This window comes from Sclerotinia sclerotiorum, genomic scaffold (assembly GCF_000146945.2).
Source record: "Sclerotinia sclerotiorum 1980 UF-70 scaffold_21 genomic scaffold, whole genome shotgun sequence".
NCBI lineage: Eukaryota > Fungi > Ascomycota > Leotiomycetes > Helotiales > Sclerotiniaceae > Sclerotinia > Sclerotinia sclerotiorum.
In genome coordinates this window covers 162,998-187,950 of record NW_001820815.1, presented here as the reverse complement: position 1 = coordinate 187,950, position 24,953 = coordinate 162,998, and the positions used below count along the sequence as shown (strand labels likewise).

Below are 24,953 nucleotides of genomic sequence, written 5' to 3'. Positions count from 1 at the left end.
TTGGTATAATGCATACTTCAATAAAGGCCTAACTTGTAGGCATAAACTCAGGGTGTAACTTCACGAACGCTCCACCCAATGTATCTCATTTCGTGCACTGTATATTTGAATAATCTCCTTGAATCTTCTTGGACGGGGAGCTTAAAATATCAAGGTCGAGGGTTATCCATTAAGTTTGTCCTATCAAATTGGATATTCCACTCAATCGCATCGCTACTCCTCCCAGGCATATTCATAACCTCGACCTTAAACTCCGTGGATAACATATTTTAGACTTCATCCTCAAACTCATTCGTAACGGCTTGGACAATGGAACCTTTATCGCCTTCATCTAAGCTATCGATTTGATACATATCCCAATCGGAAAGTTGAAAATTGAACACATCGGCGTTTTTGGCAATCCTTGAAGGTGTCTCGCTTTTGGGGAGAGGAATCCATTTCTTTTGCATGGAATATCGTATCAATACCTGAGCCACAGTCTTGTCGTAGATAGCTGCGATACAATTTAGGACTGTATCACCACTCCTCTGGTTCCTGACCAAAGGACAATAAGCTTCAACGTGGATACCATTGGTGGTACAGTACTCCACCACAGTCCGTTGCTGGCAAAATGGGTGCAACTGATGTCGTTAGACCTGCAGCAAAAGATTAGAAACCGAAACACATACCTCAATTTGATTGACATGAGGAGGCCAAATAATTTCGGAGAACTCGTTCCATCGCGGAGGTCGCCACCCACGTTTCAATCCCTCAATATGTCCAACACCAAAGTTTGAAACACCAATCAGACGTGCTTTTCCTTCCTTAAAGAGTCTTTCGAGGGCCTCCCACATCTCCAAACGACTATCAGCTCCACAATTTGGACTGTGGATCAAAAACAGATCAACATAACCACCTACACTATCATCGAGAGCTTTAATGCTATCTAGACATTTTTCATGGGATTTATCCACCGATCCACCAGGTGTGAGAATCTTGGTTGTAATGAATAGTTCCTCGCGTTTTAATCCGGATTCTTTCATGTATTCTTTGATCGCGAACCCGACCTCCTTTTCGTTTCCATAGTATCTGTAATTATTAGCTGTCAAAATCATTCCAGAGGTACCCATTGTGGAATCACATGTATGGCGTAGCATTTATGGTAAAGCATAGGAATGAGTTCTTACTGAGCAGTATCAATATGTCTATATCCAGTCTTTAATGCGATGGAAATAGCATCGATACACTTTTGTCCATGGCATTCATAAACTCCAAATCCTAATTGTGGAATACCGATTGAACGTATGGAGGTTATGGGAGAGAAAAGCTTTGAATTGATGCTGAGTGTCATCTCAGGTGGTGCAGCAGCTGGAATATGATTATTTTCCATTTCAGCATTTGAATCCATGATGAAGATTTGATGTCGGATATTTTCTGATCTGTAGTTTTCGTGAAATAGAAAATAATGGTTTTGGTTGACTGTTGACCTATTAGATAACTCTGAGTAAAGGAAGGGAAGAAATGATTATTCTAGGAAGTCAAATTTCCATTTGAAAGTTGGTCTTCCCAAAACGTCTTTTATTTTCACTGATGGATCGTTCTTGCTCTCATAAATAACGATAATGCTTATATTAATAACAAGCCACAACCAAATATGTAAGATTTACGATGAGGAGTAAATCATGTGATAGCCAAACCCAACGGTTGCAATGATTTACGCTAGCTATGCTATTTGAAGTTTAGTGTAACGGTTAGCTGCAGAGACTAGCCACTTAGTTGTTCATATCATGACAACACCATCTGAAGAATGTCATGTTCCTTGGATTTACTAGCGACGACAACAATGATCTTCGGATTTTCAAAGACCAATTTTGTGTACGATTCTAACTTGAGGCAGAGGGTGTAAAATTAAAGTTTATCCTTTTCACATGCAAGTGCGCGGGATTTGGTTACGATGGCACGAAAGAACAGATGGCGCGTTGAGCTACTGGTGGTAGTCTGCCACTATATCTTCATACTAGTTGTATACTATCAGCAGCGGGGTGTAACATCTTTCACTGGATTGGATTGTGTTATAGTTATCATTCCTAGCTTCGACCTATCTCACCCATGAGTTCTGTCATTATGAAGAATAAGCTTTCTAGCTTTCTAGCTTTCTGCCTTTCTATTTGAGCTGATCTGTGGTTTAAAATGCCGGTCGGTGAGTTTTCGCACAATAGATCTCAAATAACGAAATTTTTGTGATGCATTATTAAAGCAGTACACCTAGAACCACAGAAATCATATGCACCTTAATCTTTTTACTCACTTCATTGATATATATTGATAGTCAAAACTTACTCTTCACATTCATTCAAGAGCTTAGTCTTATTTTTATTCTCGTATCACTAGACCACTTGTTCTCTTCTCTCAATTATTAGATCCACTATGTACTCTCGGGGTGAAATACCAACTTATACCATCGATCTATCTCTTCCCCCTTCTAAAAGATACGAAAAGATTGCTGTAGATTTCAAAGAACAATTATGTGGTTTGCCAAAAGAGCTAGATGAAACACTTCGACATTGGCACGAAAATTTCATCCTTATATTCCTGTTTAAAGTCTTTGCATTTTTATTCATCCGTCGCTTATATTCTGCTGAAGAGATGGAAGAGGTGAAAGGGATCGCTAAGATTTCGGGGATCAATGTCAGATTCTTGGTAGCATTGAATGTAATGCTTGATTCGTTAATGTGCTGTACTAGTGGCGGAGTTCTTGTCAACACTGATAATGATGTTGAAGACCAGAGTATGATGCATTTAAGGCTTTTGGATTGGGACCTGGATGGCTTGAGAGATCTGCTTCTTGTTCTGGAATATGTCAATTCCAACTCATCGACGCCAACAAGAGTCATTGCTAGAAGTATCACATATGCTGGTTATGTGGGAATCCTTACTGGTGTGAGGTAAGTTCCACGAAAATTTCCATACAATAGATTCTAACAGTGTAATCATTGACTGATCAAATGTAGGGAAAATTTATCACTGTCTATGAACTTTCGTTCGGAATCTTCATGGCCTACATTACCTCTACGTTTCCATCAATTTCTTATCCTGACCGGATTTCGCCCATCAATCGCAACCATCTTTCGATCTCTGATAATTGCGCCGATTGGATCAACACTGCCGTATATAGTCGAAGCAGGCCGCCTCCTAAGCAATCGAACATTTTCTCCGTGCTATGTCATCCTCAGCGATGGTTTCAGCACATTGGTCATGGGAAAAGACCAGCACAGATCCTATGTGCGCTCTTCTCCTTCATTCATCGTCCAAACCAATCACGATGTTTTCCTCTGGCAAGCGCGAAACCGATTAGCCGATCATGATGGATACCCTTTTCCTGTTCCTCAGCCGAATCCATATCCTGCTCCTCCTCCAGGTTCCGCATATGGCGATCCCGCAGTGTACGAAAAGTACCATCAGTACTGGGGTCACAAAGATTCTATAGATAGGTACAACTCTCTGCGAGAAAATTGGATGGCTATCCCGGAAGGAATAGGTACAAAACGATCAGCGGAGATCGAGGAAGTGAAGAGTTGGATGTGGTCAGAGCCAGTTGGTAATACTCAGACGCACTTTATGTGTTTGATAGATCCTGTCAACGGAGAGATACGATGGCTTGAAAGGGGAGGGGAGGAGGATTTTGTTTGAAAGTACTTGGGGTGGCAACGTTTTCTTAGATATCCGGTCGGATACTTGTACGATCATTTGGTTCGGCGTTTATACAGGATTTGAAATGTATAGAAATAGGACTTTAGATATACCCAGCGTAATATTTTGAATTTAATATCATTTGGATAAAACAGTTGTGGTCGCTTTTTGATACTTTAGAAGAGTATGGAAGCAGTAATTGTGGGCCTCCATACCCTGGAGTGGTATCAGAAGTGAAATAAATACTTTGACACGTTTGATAACTACAAGTTCTCCTGCATAAGGTTACTTGAGCGGGTACAGTGAAGATGAATCACAAAAATGACTAAGGTCAACATGTGATATCATGCAGGTCGTATCAGTAAGCAGCGCCATCATCATTACCCCTCCAACTCGATCAATCTCACGATCTTCCATACTTTCAATTCACTACTTTTTGGTAGAAGATATCAATAATCTAGGTTGGATTAAAGATTTCATCATCAATTTCATTGCTTACGAAGGAATCAGGGAGATTTGACAATAAATCTACCTTTCTGCACAGCATATTAATATTTCGATCCTCGGCTTCTTGCCTTCTTATACTGCACGCACTTAGGTAGCTCTACTCTGTTCTCATTATTGAATCGCGACACTTTCTCAATCTAACCCGCCGTTCCCTCCTTTGCATTTGGGGGCATCTCATTATCACATTTCAATGTCGTAGAATAGCGACTGCACCTATTTCCATCGATATTTTCACCACACAGAATCTTTTCCCAGTGGAACCTCGGCATCTTTTGGCTATATTGAATCCTTTGACATCGAATTTTGACACTCAAGTACCTTGTTATCCCTTCGAATCCAGAAACTTAACTTTACTGTTTCATCCCAAATATTGAAGTTACACGCCTTCGACCTTTGAATTGCCTTATCATAGGGAAACATGGAGGCCATTAAACAGCTTCCTACCTCGCAAACACTATCATCATCTCCAAGAGCTCCAATTCCCGCACCTTCTGAACTTCCAGAGCATTATGATAGACTCGCCTTTTCCTACGACGATGCGACAACGTTCCATAAATCGCTTGCAGAGGAATATGTAAAATATGTGAAGCCGGTTGCTGGCGAGAAGTTGTTGGATTTAGCTTGTGGGACGGGATTAGTAGGGTTTGCATGTAAGTTTTATTATTTTGTCTATGGTTATTGTTCTCCTGTTAGAACAACCAAAGTGGTCATTTTGTTTTTCTGTGTTAAGGATATGGTTTTAAAAAGGACTACAGAATAATACAAAAGTAGTGTGGGACCAGGACTCAGGTGGTTTTCACTCTCCATTAAGTGATGGGTGTCTGATTTCTCAGTCCATCAAAGGTATCTCATTTGGAATAATGCACAAACACACTTTTCTGTGCTGTACTAGGCAGCTTGTTGGGTCATACGTATATCCTGTCTCTCATCCTGCCTCATTTTGCAATCCCGAAAACATCAAGCTCCCTCATCGCACATCTGTCTGCAACGCCGAGTGCTGATCTTAACTAGTAAATTCCCACGTGCGACTTTCCTACATTCATGGAATCGACATTTCCAGCAAAATGCTCGACATCGCTTGTTCCAAAATATCGTCAGTTTCAAACCATATTGGTAGGAAAGGCATTATCCTTCAGCCACCGGATTTTCCGGAGACAGATGTGCTTTTCGAACATCACGATATAACTTCCCTCTCTAGTCTCCCCTCTCTTTCTGAAAGAGAAGGAACATTCGATATAATAACAATCTGTTCCGCATTCGTACTACTTCCATCTCCCCTTGAATCTTTACATTCGTGGATCCCTTATCTAAAACCTGCTTCACCTACTGGCGCCTCTACTCCCGGTGGAAGATTAGTACTCGATATACCCCATCCATCTAGCATGATCGGCTTATCAATCTTCTCCAAGTTAGCCCCCAAATTTGGAATCTCCGTTCTTGGACCGCGAAATTGGATCGGAAGCTCAGAAGGTTCGGCTTTGAAAAATCTGAAGAATTTGATGCACGCCGCAGGATTAAGAGGAGTAAAAACTTTCAAGTCAAGAATATTTCATGACATACCCGCGGCGACGCCATTATGTGAGGGGATTGGAAGAATTATTCATGAAGGAACGGAGGCTGAACGTCGCGAATGGCCTGCTACACGTGAAGCTGGGAGCAAGATATTTGATCTTATGACTAAAAGACCTGGACTGCATCAGTGGAGGGAAGGTACTGAAGAGGAAAGTAATGATAAAAAAGCGAGTTGGGTATGGGAATGGGTTCAATTGGGAGTTAGTGATGAGGACGGAGAGATGTGGGTTAGAGAGGAGGGCGCATTAATAATTGGTATTGGATGGATGGAGTGACTGTGGTGCTATAGAGTATGTTACTACACCGCAGTAATATCTTTGATATTTGAATTCGGACTTACTGGTGGCAAGGGAAGATATTGAGTAGATAGAAGTTACAGTCTCTCCATCAGTATTGGGTCCAAGGAGTAAACACCGTTATTAAAACACAAGTCTAATACCTCACTTTTGAATCACCCCTCTTCTAGGCCACTTTTTCTCTTCAAAAATAACAAAAATTAATGTCTGTAACTGTTTTATTTGTAAGTATAATTGTTACGAGGTTTGCCGTCTAGATCACGTGGAAGTGCTCTAGGCTCTCGAGGTGGTTTATAACTAGGCGTCAAGCAGGGACTTAGAGTAATGGCAATGATGCAATTCGTAACTAATAGTAGAGTATACTAAATGATTGATCTTAAGCACGAAGCTCTATACAAAGGAAATCCATCTTGATTATATAGACCTTCGTGTTCTGAAAGTCGATCGACCCTTGAAGGGCCGATCGATTCTCAGGGCCGATCGATTCTCACGAAGTCGGTCGGCTTTCGGATCAGGTGATACTTGTCACATGATCCTGCTAACTAATTGGTCACCTGATGCGGGTTATGTTACGCTGTCGTAACAGAACGGGAGCTGGTCAGTCATCTTCCAGAGAGTATCAAATGAATCCTATTTCCGGAGCCTGGATTCTTGAATGGAAAATAAACTGAGAAGTATCCCCTTGAATTTGTCAATGAGCTCCGTCACTAATTAATCTTACTGGCATCATTTATATTTGTCTTCAACCAAAGTTCTAGTTTAGTGAAAGAGTCTTCTTAGTTTTTGAAGATGATTCAAAAGTTCATTCTAGCCAATTAAGTTTTATTATCCGAGGAGCGCACGGATCACTGATGGGCCCTCTATAGCTTATCACAAAAGTTTGGTTCACAGAAAAAAATTTCAAGCAAAAGAATTCAAGATTTATATATTCTGAAACCCCAGTCTCCTTCAACAAATCGGGCTTGTGGTTTAGTGGTATAATGTTCCCTTAGCATGGGAGAGGTCCGGCGTTCGATTCGCCGCTAGTCCATATGTGCATGTTCATCATCCGCTTGCATTTTTATCTTTTTGTAAACGTGGATGTAGAAATAGATGTCGTTGAAGATCTACTTTTTGAATGCGTAACACAAGTTTGTGCAAGTTGAGAGCGGCTATGGGCTATAAGCGAAGGTCTGTGCGTTAAAACCTTGTGGTGGATCTTTGATATTGAAGTCTATGTGGGATGGGTGGATATTTTCATTTCGTGAATGGGGAGTGGGGATTGATAAATGAATGAGCTTGAAAGAATGGACGGCGAGAACTATTTATTCTGTATGAGTTCGTAAAGTCGAAGCTATTCATTGAGAATGAGAGATATCCGGGCATGATTTGCAAAAAAGCAGATAGCTTCTGTGGAAGATGTCTTCAATCTCAAGTAGGATACTGGCGTTTATGTTCAGGATATGTGTCACGATTCATTAATTCACGTGACCTTGAGGACCTTGAGGACCTTTTGGACCTTAGGGTCCCAGAGGTCCTCAAAAGATGATATAGGGTATATGAACATTCATTTAGTCTCGTAGTTAAGGAGCTTCGTGCTCAACTTAGTTATCAATTAGTTTACCTACATTCTACTTGATCTAGTGACGACTTCACTTCCAAGTGAATACCAGTGATAAAGCCTTAACCCATAACTACCAACCAGACGAAACCTTAGGCAGCCGCTCCCTCCAGTAAAGTATCGTTACAGAGGGTGGCCGAAAAGTGGGGTACTAGACTTAGTCCTTGATTCAATTAGGTGAGTCTGTAATATCCCTCATTAAGTACCAATTGCCCCTTAAGTACTGCTCATATCTCAAGTAAATTCATTCGAGTCCTCTTAGAAAGACAGGCTGTCGTCTACAAATGTGTCTGATATAGGAGACGAGAGTTATCCAATGTAAGATGCCAGCCAGGATACTTGAACCCCTTCAATGATTACAATTTTCCATGAAGTGATTTAATGCATTGTAAGTTGCTTTGAAACCAAAATGACCTCGAGTATAAAGTCCTAACACTGGGATGCAGAAGAGCTTACGGGAAATGCGGAGAAGTTACCGACAGAGACCTGATACCTTCCATTATGAAATCGTATCAAGGTTGATATGATGTTACCCCGTGAAAGACTCCAAGCTATTCGCATGTGTCGCTTGATTGCGGACCTCCATTAAATTGTCTGCTTATTTCCCAATGGATATCTCAGACAGTACGTTTGATTTTGCACGGTCCATTTTGGTCTCAGTCCCCAGGTTCAAGCTTCTAGCTCGGAACTTGAGCTTCGGCCGTGCTCATAGATGTTTGTGAATGCATCTTTATCTCCTTATTCTGCGTAGCCTTTAGCGAGCACATGTGATCCGAACTCCTTCCACTTTAACATTTCATTGATATCTCCCTCCATTCGTAGGAGTTTCCCACATATCCTCGTAGCAACGATATTGTGAACCTTCGTCTCTTACAAGGCAGATATCAAGATGCTGCATATCCAGATCAATAGTAGTATAAAAATCTGACATTAGCATTTGTCTTTTTGTCTGGAATATCGTCGGGGTTAGCAATCAACATAATTACCATACCGTCCATTACGACCTTGCCAAAGCCACATGGAAACAAATAATCGTATTTCAGGATTCGAGCTTGTAATTCTTCTCTCAGTTTCTAGATCAACATCAAAAGAGAATGATCCTGAATCACGTTACTGCGATGTGGGGTTTACTATCGAAACTCATGCATCTAAAAACAAACTATTGAAATTCAGACGTGCAACAAATAGTAGACAACCTAAAGGATCCCAAATCATTGGATAACTTATAGATACTTACTGATTGTATTAAGTAAAGATAAACTATTGTTTAACTCGAATTGAGGATGTGATCACAACTGTCGTTTGTAGGGTTCAGAGATTTCTCGTGTAACAGAAAGTCTAAGACTGGATTGGTTACCAGCATCTATATGTATCAATTAAAAAGAGTTTATATCAAACTTTTCCTATTCAAGAATGTCAGATTGATTCCATTTCTCCATGAGGCACAGCTCATCTAACCCATCTAGAATGTGAAAGTCTTGTTCAACCCGGCCTAGATATATGTGGAGTTGAATGATACGATGTGGGGTAATCCAAATTCAATATAATGGCACATTCTCGGGATATTGAAGTATTAGACAGAGACATTGAAGTATTGGACAAAGTAAATGTTGTATAGTCGCCGTAAAGATAGAAATGACAAACCGATCGTTATATAGCTGTCTCGAACTCCAAAATGGAGGTTTTGTCAGTCTTGTTAGAACTTGGAAGACATTAATCCACCTGCAAGGATTATTGCCACTTGTTCATTTTAGGTTCCTCCTCCGAACAAAGCAACGCGACGTGCATATACATTTCCCACATGCGCTTGTCCATCTAACCGCGAGGAATATTCTGAATGCCTCTTCGTCCTGATGCTCAATGCTCTTAATGGCTTTCTATCAGTTCAAAAAGCCCCCGGGAGTATTTGGCTTGAGGACTGACTTGAAGGCTTGCAAAAGGGAAAAACAACGGATATTGGATATCCATGTTTGGACTAGCGGCGAATCGAACGCCGGACCTCTCCCATGCTAAGGGAACATTATACCACTAAACCACAAGCCCGGTCTGTTTGATGGAACAATATCCGTCTTTTAGGTATATATAAATTTCATCAATTCATCCAATCTGACCCGCTCAGAGAACATCGTTCTAACTGCCACCCAGGCAAACAATTAGACTATGAAAGATGAGCCAATAAATAGTCTAATCGTATCATTACAATCAAATATAATATCTGACATTAGTGGAGAAGATAAGGATATACAGACTATATCAACAATGGATACGGCAATAGAACTCCCGGAAGAATCAAGAAGATCCATACTTATTCCTCTGCCTTCATCCAGAACAGAGAAGATCAACTAAAATAGAAGTAGCTATCAGTAACTCAGAAGGATTAAAATATTCAAAGCTATCAGAAAAGGCTTCACTCAAGCCGAAAGAGATGAATCTACCTGAATTGAAAATACTTCCCATAAAACCAAAAGAAACATTTCCCAAGCATACTAAATTTAATTTTTCCCAAACCAAGCCAGAGGGCATGAATTCTGAAAGAGAAAATAACATACTTCATTTTACAAAGAAGGGCAAGAGGAAGTATCCCTTAGATTTTTATAGTACAAGGATAAAATTAAGAAAAAATAAGCTTTTAGAAGCTGAACCTACAAAAAGAAGGAAATTTTCAGAATCTTAGAATATAAGAAAGAGAGAGCCTTCAAGGATTAATAAAAGAAAATATTCGAGATTTAGTAATCCAAAGAAGCTTTCTTCCTTTACTAATCCTGTTTTCAAAAATAGGATAACTCATAAACAATTAGAAATATCTACAAGTATAAATGAAATCAATAATGAATTATATGAATAATTATATATATTTAATAATCAATTAAATAACTTAGTAAGTGAAGAACCTTGTAAATCAATAGATTTATTTTTAATTGAAGATTGAAAATAAGTATATCTGCTCGAATACAGGTTAAACGAAGAATATGGATTTTAGGATTATAGATTTAATATTTTAGATATCAATGAAGGATTGGCCAAGTCGAATTCCTATCTGTATATAGTATCGACCTATGGATCTACAGTATTCAAATTCTGCAAGATCAATAGAGCTCTTGTATCAATCATTTGACTATTATAAAGATCTTATCGATCCTGCTATTGTAACTATTTCGATTTATAATTATAAAGTATAAAGGAGGTATTGGGTGACATTATAAAGAAGAATATTATATTCGAGAATGCTTTGGATTGAAGCTAATTAAAAGGGCTTTCTATAATCGGAAAAATCTTTTGATTTTGATATAATATTTTTTAAAAAACTTTGTTGCTTTTATAGGGCGATTGGGTATCTATTTAGGCAAGTTTGGGCTATCTAGGATACCCTTAGATCTACTATATTTTTATCCTAAATAAAATGAAAAAGGATATATATTCTATGGAAACCAAAAAGCATAAAACAATATTCATAATGAAGAAATAAAGCTATTCCTGGAAAGAGATTTATAATACCCTTCCGTATAAGACTCAAATAATGATCTAGATACAATATTTTGCAAAACTCAAAAAGTGATTACAACAGCTTATATTATCTTTTTTTAATTGGTTTTAATTCCAGCAGCAAAGAGGTTTAAATTGCATAATATGAATAAGTTCGATGCTAGCCTTTTGTTACGAGAGTTGCCGTCTAGATTATTTGAAAGTGTTCTTGTTGGGTTTCTTAAAACCAGAAAGAGTATCAGATTGAATTGATTGATTCTCTAGCTAAGCAGTTAAGCTGCGAGCATATATTCAAAAAAATGAAGGAATAGGTTGGGTATTCGGCCTTCGGAATTAAAGTGCTTTGAAATCAAAATATTGAAAGCAAACAAACAGTATACCAAAAAGGAAAGAATGAATTAAAAGTTGAGTTTTGTTTGCTCCTTATATGCATATGCTGCCAAGATCCCAGGAGGTCAACAGTTCTAGACTCTCGAGGTGATTAATAACAAAACATCAAATAAAGACTTAAACAACAATAATAATAGAATACATTAAATGATTGATCTTGAATATGAAACTCTACAGTAAAGAAACTTATCCTGATTATATAGACCTTTGTATTTCCTTGAATTCGTCCTGCTCAATGCTTACCTGACCGATCCTTACCGGCTCAATATCTTTTCTAGCAGAACCTCGTTTTATTGTACATTGTTCTTTCTATCAATTTGCGAGTATTAAAATTCAAAAATATCAAGTGAAATATCTAAATAAAATACCAACAAAAGAAAAACAATAACCAAACATTGGTGATCCGGAAAATTATATAACATACTATAATGATAATATTTAAAAGAAGAAAAAGATAGCTTAATCCTCCCTTATTTAGCTCGATCCCAAATATTATAATTAGGATTTGTTAAAGCTTAATCACAGAACAATTTTCGCAATATTATAAGCAAGCTACAATATATATTCTATATATTGTAAGGTTATCTTTTTTTCGTTGTAATATTTGCTTCCTTCAATTTCCTTCCTACTTCAAAAATCGTTTGAATGAAAATCTCCAAACTAAAACAATCCCTTAAAAGCATAATCTTTTATAAGAGAATTTATCGTTAACTATAAAAACTATATATTATTGTTTCTATCAATTATATTATATTGATATGATCCTGATAATTTATTAATCATAAATGCCAAATCCTCCTAAGCAAATACTAGTACCAGAAGATTTATTATCTCTTTACTTGATATATAAACAACATTTTATAGAAATAAAAAAGTGATATAAACAAAAGAAAGAATGTTGAAATCGTCAAATCAGTACAAAATAGTTTTAAGAATGAAGTTATTGAGATTTTCAATATATCTGAATGGGATCATACAAGCACTACACTTATCTATTTCCCAAAGATTTTCATATATAGCTTTCTTGAGGGGCTTTTCTATCGAATAGAAGCTAAACTTAACATTGATATTGAATATAATAATAAGGTATTCATCTATAATAAACTTGGTTGGGGTTTATACAAAATGATTGTTTAGAAAACAAAGGAACTATGAAATATATTCAAATACACAAGTATTATATTCCTTTAAGTTATTAATTGTATATATAAAAATATAAATATGAACTTTAATGAAAGTAGTATTCAATTTGTAACGATTATAAAGACCGCTACTCTCAACAACTTCTTCAATTGATACTTTGATAAAATTATAGAATATATTCGGAAATAAGTTTTATATAGAATAGATAAACTGAATAATAAAGACTGATTTTGTGAAAAAGAATATCTATTGTAATCGATCTGATCTAATAAACTATTCAAGATAAAGATAAACTTTCTTTATATTAGAACTTTTATTATATATACATAAATATCAATTATATACAATTTGCTTCTAGAAACTACAATCTTTTATCTTCATAAAAGTATTAATTGGACTTGAAGGGATCATGATTATATGGAAATATGTAATATATCCTAAATGTATAGTTTATTAAAAGATTGGGTGGAAGAGGCCTCTATATTGACTATATGTTACGAGGTTTGCCGTCTAGATCACGTGGAAGTGCTCTAGGCTCTCGAGGTGGTTTATAACTAGGCGTCAAGCAGGGACTTAAAGTAATGACAATAATGCAATTCGTAACTAATAGTAGAGTATACTAAATGATTGATCTTGAGCACGAAGCTCTATACAAAGGAAATCCATCTTGATTATATAGACCTTCATGCCTATGGCTAGTCAGGACCGCTGCGCGGTCCTGGACAGCCAGCGTTCCTGGACAGCCAGCGTTCCTCAGCGGTCCATAACGTGACTTTAATCACGTTACCTTGGTTTAGTCATGTGACGCGGCATAGAAGATAGCCGTTGTAACACTATATTACTACGTGTGTAGGCATATTAAGATCTCCTCTTGGTATCCTCGGAGGGGACCAATATGCCTGCTTATGGTTCATCTAATCTAGCCTGTTTAGGTAACCGTATTACTAATCACGACACGTGATTAGTACCGGTAACTTCTATTCCTTTTAACATAGTTTATATATTTTTGAAATCCGGAACCTCTTTATATAAATTAAACAATATCTAATAAACCTTATTTGTAAAGTTCAATATATGAATTGATGAAACAGATAATATAAGTGACAAAAATGTCAAAAATCGCTCAATACTATTCTTTTATATTCTTTCAATCATTGATCACTTCAACACTAATTTATAAATAATCGGGAAGAATATTTGTGGATTAAGAGATCTTAATGAACCTATTGTATTCGAAAAGTAAACTGTATTATAGACTGTAAAGAGTTTGCAATTGTTCATATTATAATAGTATAAAAGGATTGTTTAGTGTAAATGTAATTTGTTCATTAACTAATGTATTATATTCTTTTTTATGATTAATAATGTTGTGATAAATGCCATCGAGAAATTCGCGTTGCTTTTAGAAAATCCATCCATCTAGTATAGTCTCAGAGATAATAGGTCGGTGTGGTGCGGGGGCGAAAATTTTGAGTCTGTATGATAATCTCCTAGGTATTGTATTTGAAGCTTTATTTCCTTCAAAGGAAGGGGAATTGGTAGCTGTCGGGAGTTCTGATGCCATTTCAATCGATGATGACATTATTCAAGAATGACTGCTGTGGGATCCAAAAGTCCTATGAGGATGTCTATTTTCGGTTTTGGTAGATCTGTATGTGGAGTTGTGTATGCGATCACAGTTCCTTAGTAGAAGTTACAAAAGAGAATGTATTTGCAGAAACGCTGAGTATGATCAATTATTTGATAGTATGAAGTTGTTGACCTCCTGGGATCTTGGCAGCATATGCATATATATTGCATGATGCATATAAGGAGCAAACAAAACTCAACTTTTAATTCATTCTTTCCTTTTTGGTATACTGTTTGTTTGCTTTCAATATTTTGATTTCAAAGCACTTTAATTCCGAAGGCTGAATACCTAACCTTATTCCTTCATTTTTTTTGAATATATACTCGCAGCTTAACTGCTTAGCTAGAGAATCAATCAATTCAATCTGATGCTCTTTCTGGTCTCAAGAAACCCAATATCATCTTACCAAATGGCCGAATTTCACATCAAGAGACTATCAATATAGGCGTGAATCAGCTTGTCTACAATGGTGAGCTTTTAGGAGTTACTAAAGCGATCGAATACGCAAATTCAATAGCCCAACCAGGAAACAAGTTCAAGATATACTCAGATAATCAAGCAGGATTATTCCGGTTGAAAACCCCCTCCGATTTACCTGGTCAATCATGCCAAATCAAAGCTATAAAAGCTGCGGAAGCTATTCAAAATAAAGGAGCCGAAATCTCTCTCAATTGGGTCCCCGGACATACATCTGTACAAGGAAATGAGCTAGCTGATTCTCTTGCAAAAGAGGCGACCAAAATACCATCCTCATCTCACGAAACCAGTTATGCCTCCATTGGAATGGATATAAAAAGAATGAAATCAGAGAACTGGATAGCCATCCTTAACACTAACAACTTTCATCAACCATCGTCAACATATTCAAGAAACTACCCCTGGAAGATCAGCTCAAAAATCAGAATTCCAGGAAACATCAAAAGAAGCACAATCTGTGCTCTGTTCCAACTCAAAATTGGACACGGATACTTCAAATCTTATTTGAAACGATTCGGGATCTCCTCTAATGACAATTGTAGATGTGGGGGAAAGGAATCTCCTGATCATCTTCTGCTCAGTTGTCCTTTATATAAAATGGCAAGGAAAACCCTCAATAAGGATAACCCCATAGTCCGACCTACCATGAAATATCTGCTTCACACTAAAGCAGGAATTGTGTGAACGAAGTGAATGACTTCAATTCAATTACTACTGTAATAAAGAACTAAGCGAACGCGAAAGAGACTAGCTCTTTTAGTAAGTCTATATAAGACTTACTACTTTCAATATGTAGCTAGCTCTTTAGACAGAATACAATTAGACATACAGGACCTACGTAATCCGTAGGTGCTACGTCTTCCGTATCCTTCTCGTACCAACAGGAATCATCAAGACCCTCGAATTTATCGAGGCGACGAGAATAGCCACCAGATCATGGCACCTCAATAGAATGCATGAAGAAGAAGAGGAAGAAGGCGGAGAAGAAGGGGGTGGACCGGAAGATTGTGATTGAATTGATCAATTATGGCCAATCTGGTCAATTTAGTCAATTTGGTCAATTTAGTCAATTTGGTCAATTTAGTCAATTTGGTCAATTTGGGCAATCACCCCAATGTCAAATTTCATTACATTTCATTTGTTATTCCTCTTATTTGAATACGAGAGTATCTGTAAGGCGGGCTTGGTTCCCTAGTATTAGTTTTCACTTCCCCCATTCAAACATTAGTAGATTGAGGCTTTCAATCTCCCCAACCTGTATTAGCTACGGTCGAATAAGGCCAGCCACCCTCCATTTACTATTGTTAGAAGCCTACAAAGCTCCTAGCCGTCTTAGATAGTCATAGACTCAGTGTAGACGTTAATTTAATCAATCAATCAATCAAGGCAGGCTGGTGGAATGGAGACCCGGGGCATCGAACCATCTCTTAACTTTGGAACAGGGAAGTGAGAAAGCAGATGATGTTCAAGAGTGGAATAAAATAAATGTGCGAGAGATTATGTAAATCACAAGTCAAAATCCTTTGGTTTCAATACTAAAACCAGAATTTCATATGCTTGGAAATACCATTAACGTGGTTTATCAGCGAGCGGGCCATATCACCGAGCGGGCCACTTTTACCTCAATTTATCATTTCAAACCCATATTATTTAACAACAATTAAATCAATTGATTGAAACTATCAAGAATCTAATAATCTAGGATCTATTATACTATTCTGACAAGTTCTTGAATTATGACCAGTCTTTCCACACTTACTACAGCATTGACTAGTAGATGATTCCCTATTAAAATTTCCCCCATTTTGACGCTCGTCGCGTTGAATCTGATTATCAACCTCTTGTTGTGATAATATATCTTTAGCTTCTTGTCCAGTAAGTACTCCTTCATTACGTAGTTGAATTTTTTTAGCGCGTCGACGTTTACTTAATACCTCATTTGCTCTTCGAAGCATACGATTCTCAGCACTCAAAAGTGTAACTTCATATGCTAATCTCTCTGTACCTTTAACTAAAGCTTGTACAGTCTCAAATATAGGTGTAGGAGAGCTTGATTGATGACGAGTTATTCGAGCTTTTACTAGAGTTGATTGTAAGAGAGCCTCAGTTGGATTATGAGGGGTTTGAGAGATCCAGGAGTTGGTAAGTTCCAAGGAGGTAGATGGAGGGGTAGAAGTACGAATCCTAATATCTAGTTTTGAAAGTATAGATTGAGGATCGAATGGTATTAGACCTGCTCCTCGAAAACCAGCTTTCATATTCTGAATAGTAAATGATTGTTGATATACAGCTTTGAAAGCTATAAAGAATTCAACTTTAGTGATATGATTGATATGTGCCTTGATAAACTCCTCAATTTGAGAACTATATGAACATTTAAGTACACCGAAACATCCAACATCAAGTGGTTGAGTTAAATGACTTGAATGTGGTGGTAATTTGAGGCATATAATATCATTTGATTTGCAATATGATTGAAAAGGTATTGATTCGTGGCTTTCGTGCCCATCCAATACTAGCATTCGATATTTGCCCTTTCTTTGACGAATAGTATGTTTATCGAAATGCTTTAACCATTCTAGGCCTGTCTCATTATTCGTCCATCCATTGGAAGTAGGTTTAATAGCCCAATCCGCAGGAAAATCGGTTTCGGTATACCAATTGGAAAGATGAACTTGTCCTTGAACTACCAGAAATGGAGGTATAGTTTCACCCTCTCCATTGCCACATATAATTGCTGTAGCCCACTCTCGATTGCCTGGTTGTATTGCCTTGCTTCTACCATTTCGTTCAGCACTAGTTACAACCATTCCAGGGCATATTATACCCATCATGAAGCCGGTTTCGTCGAAATTGTAGAAATCAGAATCGACAATACCATATTTCGCCCGCATATTCGATACCAATCTAAATCACTCTTCAATAAGCTTGGGATCTTCGCAGAGAGCTCTTTGAAAATCATAAATGCGATTAAAACGCGTCTTTAATTCTGGACATCGTTTAACAAAGCGATGAGCCCAGAGCTTTCCAACCTTCTTCGCACCCCGCGATTCGAGGATATAATTCGCCATATCTTCTACACCATTTAATTTAGGTGCAAACCCTCTCTCATCCATATCGATTATATACTGGATAAGCACTTCCTCTTCTAATTTGGTCAAATTATGACTATTTGCTCGAGATTCGATACGAGGGGTAGTACCGTCCATTCTGCGCTGAATCTTTGTACGCGGGATATTATATAGCTTAGCAACCTTCCGAATGCTTAATTTTTGGTCTTTATTGATAGCTTCGATAGCTAAAAGTATTCGACCTTCTTGATTATTCGATTCCATAATATTTTGTTGATAAATCGCGTATTGAAGTTGAAAGATATAAATTGAGGTAAAAGTGGCCCGCTCGGTGATATGGCCCGCTCGCTGATAAACCACGTTAGTGTATCAATGGATATAGTAATAATTTTTAAGCTATGAAGTTTGCACCGGAACCCCACATCCCCGTAAAATATGGTTTCAGTTGACCAATGATCGGTTGTTTATGAATACCAATGGTTTTTTTGTTTGTAATTTCATTGGTCCAATATGAAGCATATGCTACGGGACATTTTGCGCAATACAGGGACTCCGAAATCAACTTAGCTCATCGGCAGTATTACGTCAGTGGAGTCTGCCTCCACCGAGAGCTAACAATCCCGAGGTAATCCCGATCGCTGTTCAGGCGGTGCGCCACATGTCACGAAACACGACTTCCCCAACCATCCCTCGCATCCCAAAGAACATTACAATCGCAGATGGAGCTTGTCACCATGACGGATCAGGCCCAGTCAGAGATCCTTGAGAATAATCCTATTGGGAAAGGCCTTGATGCCTTTCGCACCTCTTTCAATTCAATTTGTGAAGACAGAGCCATTTCCTGCACTCCGGACGCGCTCGGTCAGCTTGCGCAAGAAGGTACGTCTGGCGTTTGTTTGAGTACCTCCTTCCTTCTAATTCACATACAGATATCCAGACTCTCGCTATCGGTCTCCTCTCCGCTCTACTAAATCTCCCTGCGATTCGTTTCCTACGGTCAAAGACAAGTCATGGCACCCTTAGCAGCGATCTCCTGAAACTCATTTCCGCCGTCACCTCCGACAACTTCCACTTCGACCGTATTAAACCTCTCTTGACTGCGGCCCTCGACAATCGGGATGATGCACTCATCTGGGATCAAGTCTACAACGCCATCACCGAATCACTCACCAGCCCGAAACAATTAACGCCACCGACTGCCTTCGAGAAAGCCGTTTTCGACACGCCACTTCGATCCAGCTCGGCTTCTCAGAGGGGGATTGAGCAGACACACGATGAGGTTGACCGGCGGATACTTGAGGAACTCACTGGGCGCGTCTACTACGATGTTGGAGGGTTCTACGAGCGATACTTCGAAGAGAAGTCCTGGACGAACAACGCGAGGGATATGTACGAAGGGTCAAGAGCCCAGTATACAGAGGGACGCTGGAACGAGTGGCCAGAGCCTTCACTTCAAGGTCCATTCTTTGAGTGGTTCATAAAGTTCCAGGACGCTGTTCTCAGCGGACTTCGCCACAGATACTACACATCAGCGAACAAAGTGTTGAGGGGCTCGGAGGCTGATCGCAAGCTTGACATTTTCCTCACCCCCGCCAACGTTACCTTACCGAACGGCGAGCACGACTGGTCTAATGTACTTGTTATTGGAGAACACAAACAGAATCCTGATGAGGATCGATCTGCAAAAACACTGGTGCAGTTGGCAGGGTATGCACGCGAAGTGTTTGGAAGTCAACCGGAGCGGCGATTCGTGCCTGGGTTTACGATCTGCGGAAGCATGATGCGGCTCTGGGTATTTGACAGATCTGGACCGTATAACTCCGAGAAGTTCGACATTCACAAAGAGCCAGAGCGATTTGTCAAGGTCCTTGCCGGCTATGCGATGATGTCCGATGCAGAATTGGGTTTGAACACGTTCATCAAGCGTGATGGCAATGGCAAGTACATCGTCACACGAGATGTGAGGATCTCTTTGGAGGACAAGCCAATCGCCTCGACAAAAGCGATAGTGTGCCGGGGAACAACGTGTTATCGAGGAAGGAGACCCGGCACAACGGACTGGGAGTACGTTGTGAAGTTCGCTTGGCCGTCTGACAAAAGGCAGCGGGAGGGAGAACTGTTGAAGTTGGCAAAGGAGAAAGGAGTCACGGGCATTGCTGTGTGGTTCAATCATGAGCAGATTACTATCGACGGCGACCCGGACACCATCTCACATTTGCGACGAGCCATGAAATTTGGGTCGCCACGGAGGCCGTCGAAGAAAGCTTTTTGGGTCGATAGTAGTCCAGAATCCAGCCGTGCGTTCTCGAAAACAAGCCTCAAGGGAAGGTCAGGGAGCAGTGTGGCTCACTTGGTTGGCCTAGGAATTGGTGCAGGTAGCGCCACAACTTCTTCCTCTGGGCAGAAAAGAAAAAGAGATGAAAGACTTGATGGGGGTAGCAGACTGAAGAGGTCCAAATCCGACGGTAGTCATGCCAGCGCGACAAATGTGCACAAAGAAGACCAGCTAGACGCAATCGGCGCTCCTAGTATTCAAGAAACAGTGGTTGACAGTCTGGCAAACTGCCGGAATGAGTGGCAGCGGAATAATGTCGATAGTATTCAAGAAGCCGGAGCCGACAGTCTGACAGACTGCGAAAGTGAGACGTACGGTAACCGAGTGAACTACTGCTTGGTAACTTCACCAGCTGGACGACCTCTCCACGAATATCAATCGGTCAGAGAACTTTTGGAGGCGCTGCGCGATGCTGTCCGAGGTCATAGGTCACTGCTCGAGGATGGAAAGATTCTTCATCGGGATGTCTCCGAAAATAATATCATCATCACCGAACTCCCTGCCGAAGAAGCCCCCAAAGGAAGACTAATTGACTTGGACTTGGCAAAGGAGCTGGACAGCGTGCCGAGTGGGGCTCGTCACCGGACTGGCACTATGCAATTCATGGCGATTGAGGTTCTTGAAGGCAAAGGTCACACATATCGGCACGACCTCGAGTCATTTTTTTACGTCTTTGTATGGATGTGCATTCGATATGGCTATGAAGGTACGGGCAGGCAAAAACCCAACAAGCCGATGAAACCGAAGATAAATATACTGCGAGGCTGGTATACTGGGATGTATACAGAAATTGCCAATACCAAGCAGGGCCACATGGACAAAAACAGATTTGAGAACATCATCGTGGAGTTTGCGCCGAAGTTCGAGAACCTCAAACCATTGGCTCGCGAGCTCCGACATGTTCTTTTTCCAATTAGGGATGGAGCAATCTTCACAGGCACATTCCACGATAACGATATAATGTACGATGGGATGATAGATGCATTCAACAGAGCGATAGACCGTCTGGGAAAGGAGGAACAGGCAATTGCATAGGCGAGACGAGGACTGGGGAGTTAGGATTGTGCGGCGTATTGTTGGGGGTTTTTTCTTCTTTTCTTTTTGCTACAAAGGGTGTGGGAAAACTGTACGATACAATGATACCAATGAATTGCTTCTCATAAGGCGTTGCGCCTCATGTCTGCTTTCGATGACAACTTCTTCATTTTCTTTTGTAGTGTTTCACCAACCCAACCCCTTCCAAAATTATTCCTCTTTACCTTGACGACAATCTTAAGTCCAAGCAAATTCTGGATATCGCATGCTTAGGAGCCACACGACTTGTCTACATCTGGAGGAAGCCTCACCGCGAACATGCCGTTAAGGTCGGCCGCCTGCCCAGTTTAGGCCCTCACGGACATCCTAAAAAGGCGCCGTGGGCGATCCAAGTTCACGTCCATGACTCACCTGTTTTTGGAGCAGCCGATTATGGCTCCCTTTGGTAGGGAAGTCCCACCGATAAACCTTAAAATAGGCGGCGTCTAATTTAGGCTCTCTCTAGTTCAAGCAATTCTTCCCGTGGAGGGCAGTTTCTTTCGGCTAATTCTTGTGGCTCGCTCGACTTTTGCTCCGTCTTAGCTGAAATCGCTGGTGTTGGCTCTCGTTTTGATAGTGGACTTGGTGTTGTCGAATACAGGCCCAGAGAAGTCTCAGATGATAGTAGCTCAGGCTTGATCAGCTTGCTGATCTCTTCGTCCAAGTTTCCGAAGTTGACATCATATTCATCTTCCACTTTAAAGTCAGGCTCGACGCCGTCGTCATTGATCTGATCTGGAGAACCGGAGGCACCATCGGAGCCATCGTCTTCATACTGCAAGTATGGATTCCCGTCGGCTTCTTTCTCCATGGCGGACGTGTTCAGAGAGAAAACCCCAGATGGAATGCAGTGTACCTATTGGCATATACACAAAGACAGGGAGAGGAATCTGTGAGAAGGTTGCAAGATGAGTATACAACTATATGGGATTGCAGTTTAGAATTTGAGATCCCTGGCTGGGAGAATGAGTTTTGAACTGTGTCGAGCTTTTCTTCAGTCAGACTTCCGCATATATTCTACTCACAAAACAATTCGACTCATTTTCTCTTATGTTACTCAACATATCACAGATGATAGAAGAATGAAAGCTTCTCTACGTGGCCTCGTGGGAAAGACACGAAACCCCGCGATTTAGCCCCAGGTTGAAGATGTGGCGGCCGAGCGAGACGTGCCGCAAAGCTTGATTATCTTGGCACACCCCGAACCACCCTTTGACGCCATGCATTGCACCAATGCAACACTTCTTGCCGCACTTCACCTTATACCAATAGAGGAAGCTCGTGGGGGATTGGTGCTTCAGGCGAGGGTTATGTAAACAGATGTGAGGCCAGGTTCCGGCGAGGAGAAGCTCTTTAACTGCGTCTTCATACCCCTCCTTTGATGCCCAGCATATTGCCGTCGGGTGGTACATGGCCTCTTGTCTTCACTCGGTGTTGAGGTTGTCGAAATAAACAGGGTGCAAAGAAATGATCCCAAGTGCGATGGGGCAAAATTGGAGCTTGGGACAAACGCCAATTCTGGACCCCTGCAGAAGGTGATCTGGATGGGTCCACATATGGATCGTACTGTAGAAGGACCTTGCTTAACTGGCTTAGCTTAGATGGAGCCAAAAACGACAACGACAGCCAAACCTTTCTCCATACATCATTTGTGGATCATACGCAATTCTCGATACTTGTCACCTCCCAGCGCCCAGCATATACAGTAGCGTACCATGCTATCGACATCGACATCTCAGGTTCGTGTCTGGATGGAAGCTTTACAAAGTGGAGGGGGGGATAACGTAAGTCGTGGCGTAATGACCCTAGTGGCGTAATGACCTTAAGGTACCTTTTGTATGTGATTTACATACAAAAAGTACCTAAAATCTAAAAACTTAAAATTATCATAATTAGTATAATAACAATTATAGAGCTTAGCCCTTTTAAATATAGCATTTCTATATACTAATAGACTATATTCTAAAAGGGTTTACTTTTAGAAAGCCTAATTAGGCAGTTAGTAAAATAAGTAGGTCTAAAATCGTCTTTTTGTTACGAGGTTTGCCGTCTAGATCACGTGGAAGTGCTCTAGGCTCTCGAGGTGGTTTATAACTAGGCGTCAAGCAGGGACTTAAGTAATGACAATAATGATATACAATTCGTAACTAATAGTAGAGTATACTAAATGATTGATCTTGAGCACGAAGCTCTACAGGAAGGAATTCATACTGAATATATAGATCCTCGTACTTCTTAGATCACTCAGGATCACTGTTTATATCCTCTGATGGTGCGTGTATATGAGTTTTTAGGGTGACCGAAATCTCATATTAATTGAGCGAATCGTAACAGATTTACATATAGCCCAAGCTTACGAAAACAAGTCAGCTGTTACCATCGTAACATTATATCAGCCAGCGTATTACTAACTTACACTACTCCTATCACTGCTTTCAACTACTGTCGCTTTATTTTGTACACCCCTCTATTTTGTCTCCTATTAGTTTAAAGACACAAAGTAAAAGGACGAAAGTTTATGAGTTTAGTATTAGAACAATTGAAGCTATGAATGAATAAAAATGCTTTATTATGATTATATATATGAAAGGATATTACAATTTACATTAATGAAACCCCAAAATAAATCAAAAATAAACATATTTCTGCAACTCCTCATCGTATACACCTATAATTTCTGCCGGACTTTCTTCCGTGGATTGATCTTCTCTGGCATGATACTTCATATGTGCATCAAAGCCCTTTAGAGTTTTGAATCGAGAGATATGGCGATGCAGCTTGCAGTTGGATCTTGGGCAGAATAGCTTACCCCGATTATGAGTTTTCATATGTGCCTTCAAAGTCTGCTTGGAAGCAAGCGGCTCAGTATGGCGTAGACAGTCAGTATGTGGACATAATAGAGAACTTGCATCAAAACCCTTGTCCACCTCTAATGAGAAATTTCCCCGTTCTTCGAATGGAGAACTTTCGGTTGTGTCGTCTGAAGAGTCTTCAAGAGTCTCGTGTGAAAAATCCAGTGTTACCGATGACAAGTCCACAGTTATATTCGACGTAGGAACTTTGTTTGTATTGGACTCCTGACATAAGCTCTGATTATGACGAAAAAGCTCCCACTGACACCGGAAGGGGATGGAGTAACGTTTGCAACTCGGATTCTGACAGCGGTAATTCGCTACATCTTTCCCCATGCTCTGGCACAACTTCTGTAGGCTTCTGACCAAATCTGACCGGGGCGGTAAGTCATCTTCCTTCCCATAAAGCATGCTGATTATGCTTTGCCTCAAAGGTGGCATAAACCGTGTTCCCATTATCTGTTCGAGAGGCGTCTCCGAGGCATGTTTGTTGACCACGTCCCTTCGTATGTTGCGTAATCTTTTGACTTCGCTACTTATCTTCAAAGCACATCCTTCTGTTCTCGCATCTTCGATCCGCTTCGTCGCCGCAATTAACTTTGGGTCCTTGGCGATAGCGTCCACGAACTCTTTTGTTATGATACCTAATGATGAACCGCGATTTGCGTTTAGGCTGCGAGCGAAGTTGATCTGTTGTGTACATTGCTCTTGCCCGCGGGTCAGACTTTGCAGATCAACACCAGAATGAGAAGCAAGATAGCTGTTCTGAAAGATTTTGTCATTGGAGTGCCCGAGTATTTTGCCTCTTTCTGCGGAGGTGACATGTTTTAAACAAGTAAGAATATGAACAATAA

The 24,953-nt window shown here is 40.0% G+C and overlaps 9 protein-coding genes and 2 non-coding genes across 11 annotated transcripts; 6 read left to right on the top strand and 5 right to left on the bottom strand.

Annotated features, from left to right (window-relative positions):
• Positions 1–269: 269 nt before the first annotated feature.
• Positions 270–1,387, bottom strand: SS1G_12429 (hypothetical protein; the record flags this gene model as incomplete). The annotated part of the gene is made up of 3 exons (XM_001586393.1): positions 270–620; positions 669–1,068; positions 1,167–1,387. The coding sequence occupies 3 exons, from the start codon at positions 1,385–1,387 to the stop codon at positions 270–272; spliced, it is 972 nt and encodes a 323-aa protein (XP_001586443.1).
• A 1,019-nt stretch (positions 1,388–2,406) lies between these two features.
• SS1G_12428 (hypothetical protein) lies at positions 2,407–3,911 on the top strand (the record flags this gene model as incomplete). Its single annotated transcript, XM_001586392.1, has 3 exons — positions 2,407–2,924; positions 3,225–3,577; positions 3,850–3,911. 3 exons carry the CDS (start codon positions 2,407–2,409, stop codon positions 3,909–3,911), a joined length of 933 nt encoding a protein of 310 aa, XP_001586442.1.
• Positions 3,912–4,594: 683 nt separating this feature from the next.
• On the top strand, positions 4,595–6,023 carry SS1G_12427 (predicted protein; the record flags this gene model as incomplete). Its single annotated transcript, XM_001586391.1, has 3 exons — positions 4,595–4,826; positions 5,188–5,269; positions 5,375–6,023. The coding sequence occupies 3 exons, from the start codon at positions 4,595–4,597 to the stop codon at positions 6,021–6,023; spliced, it is 963 nt and encodes a 320-aa protein (XP_001586441.1).
• Positions 6,024–7,002: 979 nt separating this feature from the next.
• SS1G_14643 lies at positions 7,003–7,074 on the top strand. The gene has a single exon. It is a non-coding gene; the product is annotated as a tRNA-Ala (tRNA).
• Positions 7,075–9,615: 2,541 nt separating this feature from the next.
• SS1G_14634 lies at positions 9,616–9,687 on the bottom strand. The gene has a single exon. It is a non-coding gene; the product is annotated as a tRNA-Ala (tRNA).
• Positions 9,688–14,251: 4,564 nt separating this feature from the next.
• Positions 14,252–15,451, top strand: SS1G_12425 (hypothetical protein; the record flags this gene model as incomplete). Its single annotated transcript, XM_001586390.1, has 2 exons — positions 14,252–14,311; positions 14,633–15,451. 2 exons carry the CDS (start codon positions 14,252–14,254, stop codon positions 15,449–15,451), a joined length of 879 nt encoding a protein of 292 aa, XP_001586440.1.
• A 998-nt stretch (positions 15,452–16,449) lies between these two features.
• Positions 16,450–18,102, bottom strand: SS1G_12424 (hypothetical protein; the record flags this gene model as incomplete). The annotated part of the gene is made up of 2 exons (XM_001586389.1): positions 16,450–17,674; positions 17,870–18,102. The coding sequence occupies 2 exons, from the start codon at positions 18,100–18,102 to the stop codon at positions 16,450–16,452; spliced, it is 1,458 nt and encodes a 485-aa protein (XP_001586439.1).
• Positions 18,103–18,572: 470 nt separating this feature from the next.
• Positions 18,573–21,208, top strand: SS1G_12423 (hypothetical protein; the record flags this gene model as incomplete). The annotated part of the gene is made up of 2 exons (XM_001586388.1): positions 18,573–18,717; positions 18,768–21,208. The coding sequence occupies 2 exons, from the start codon at positions 18,573–18,575 to the stop codon at positions 21,206–21,208; spliced, it is 2,586 nt and encodes an 861-aa protein (XP_001586438.1).
• A 490-nt stretch (positions 21,209–21,698) lies between these two features.
• Positions 21,699–22,058, bottom strand: SS1G_12422 (predicted protein; the record flags this gene model as incomplete). The annotated part of the gene is made up of 1 exon (XM_001586387.1): positions 21,699–22,058. The coding sequence occupies one exon, from the start codon at positions 22,056–22,058 to the stop codon at positions 21,699–21,701; it is 360 nt and encodes a 119-aa protein (XP_001586437.1).
• Positions 22,059–22,467: 409 nt separating this feature from the next.
• Positions 22,468–22,563, top strand: SS1G_12421 (predicted protein; the record flags this gene model as incomplete). Its single annotated transcript, XM_001586386.1, has 1 exon — positions 22,468–22,563. One exon carries the CDS (start codon positions 22,468–22,470, stop codon positions 22,561–22,563), a length of 96 nt encoding a protein of 31 aa, XP_001586436.1.
• A 1,675-nt stretch (positions 22,564–24,238) lies between these two features.
• SS1G_12420 (predicted protein) lies at positions 24,239–24,331 on the bottom strand (the record flags this gene model as incomplete). The annotated part of the gene is made up of 1 exon (XM_001586385.1): positions 24,239–24,331. One exon carries the CDS (start codon positions 24,329–24,331, stop codon positions 24,239–24,241), a length of 93 nt encoding a protein of 30 aa, XP_001586435.1.
• Between the last annotated feature and the right edge of the window lie 622 nt (positions 24,332–24,953).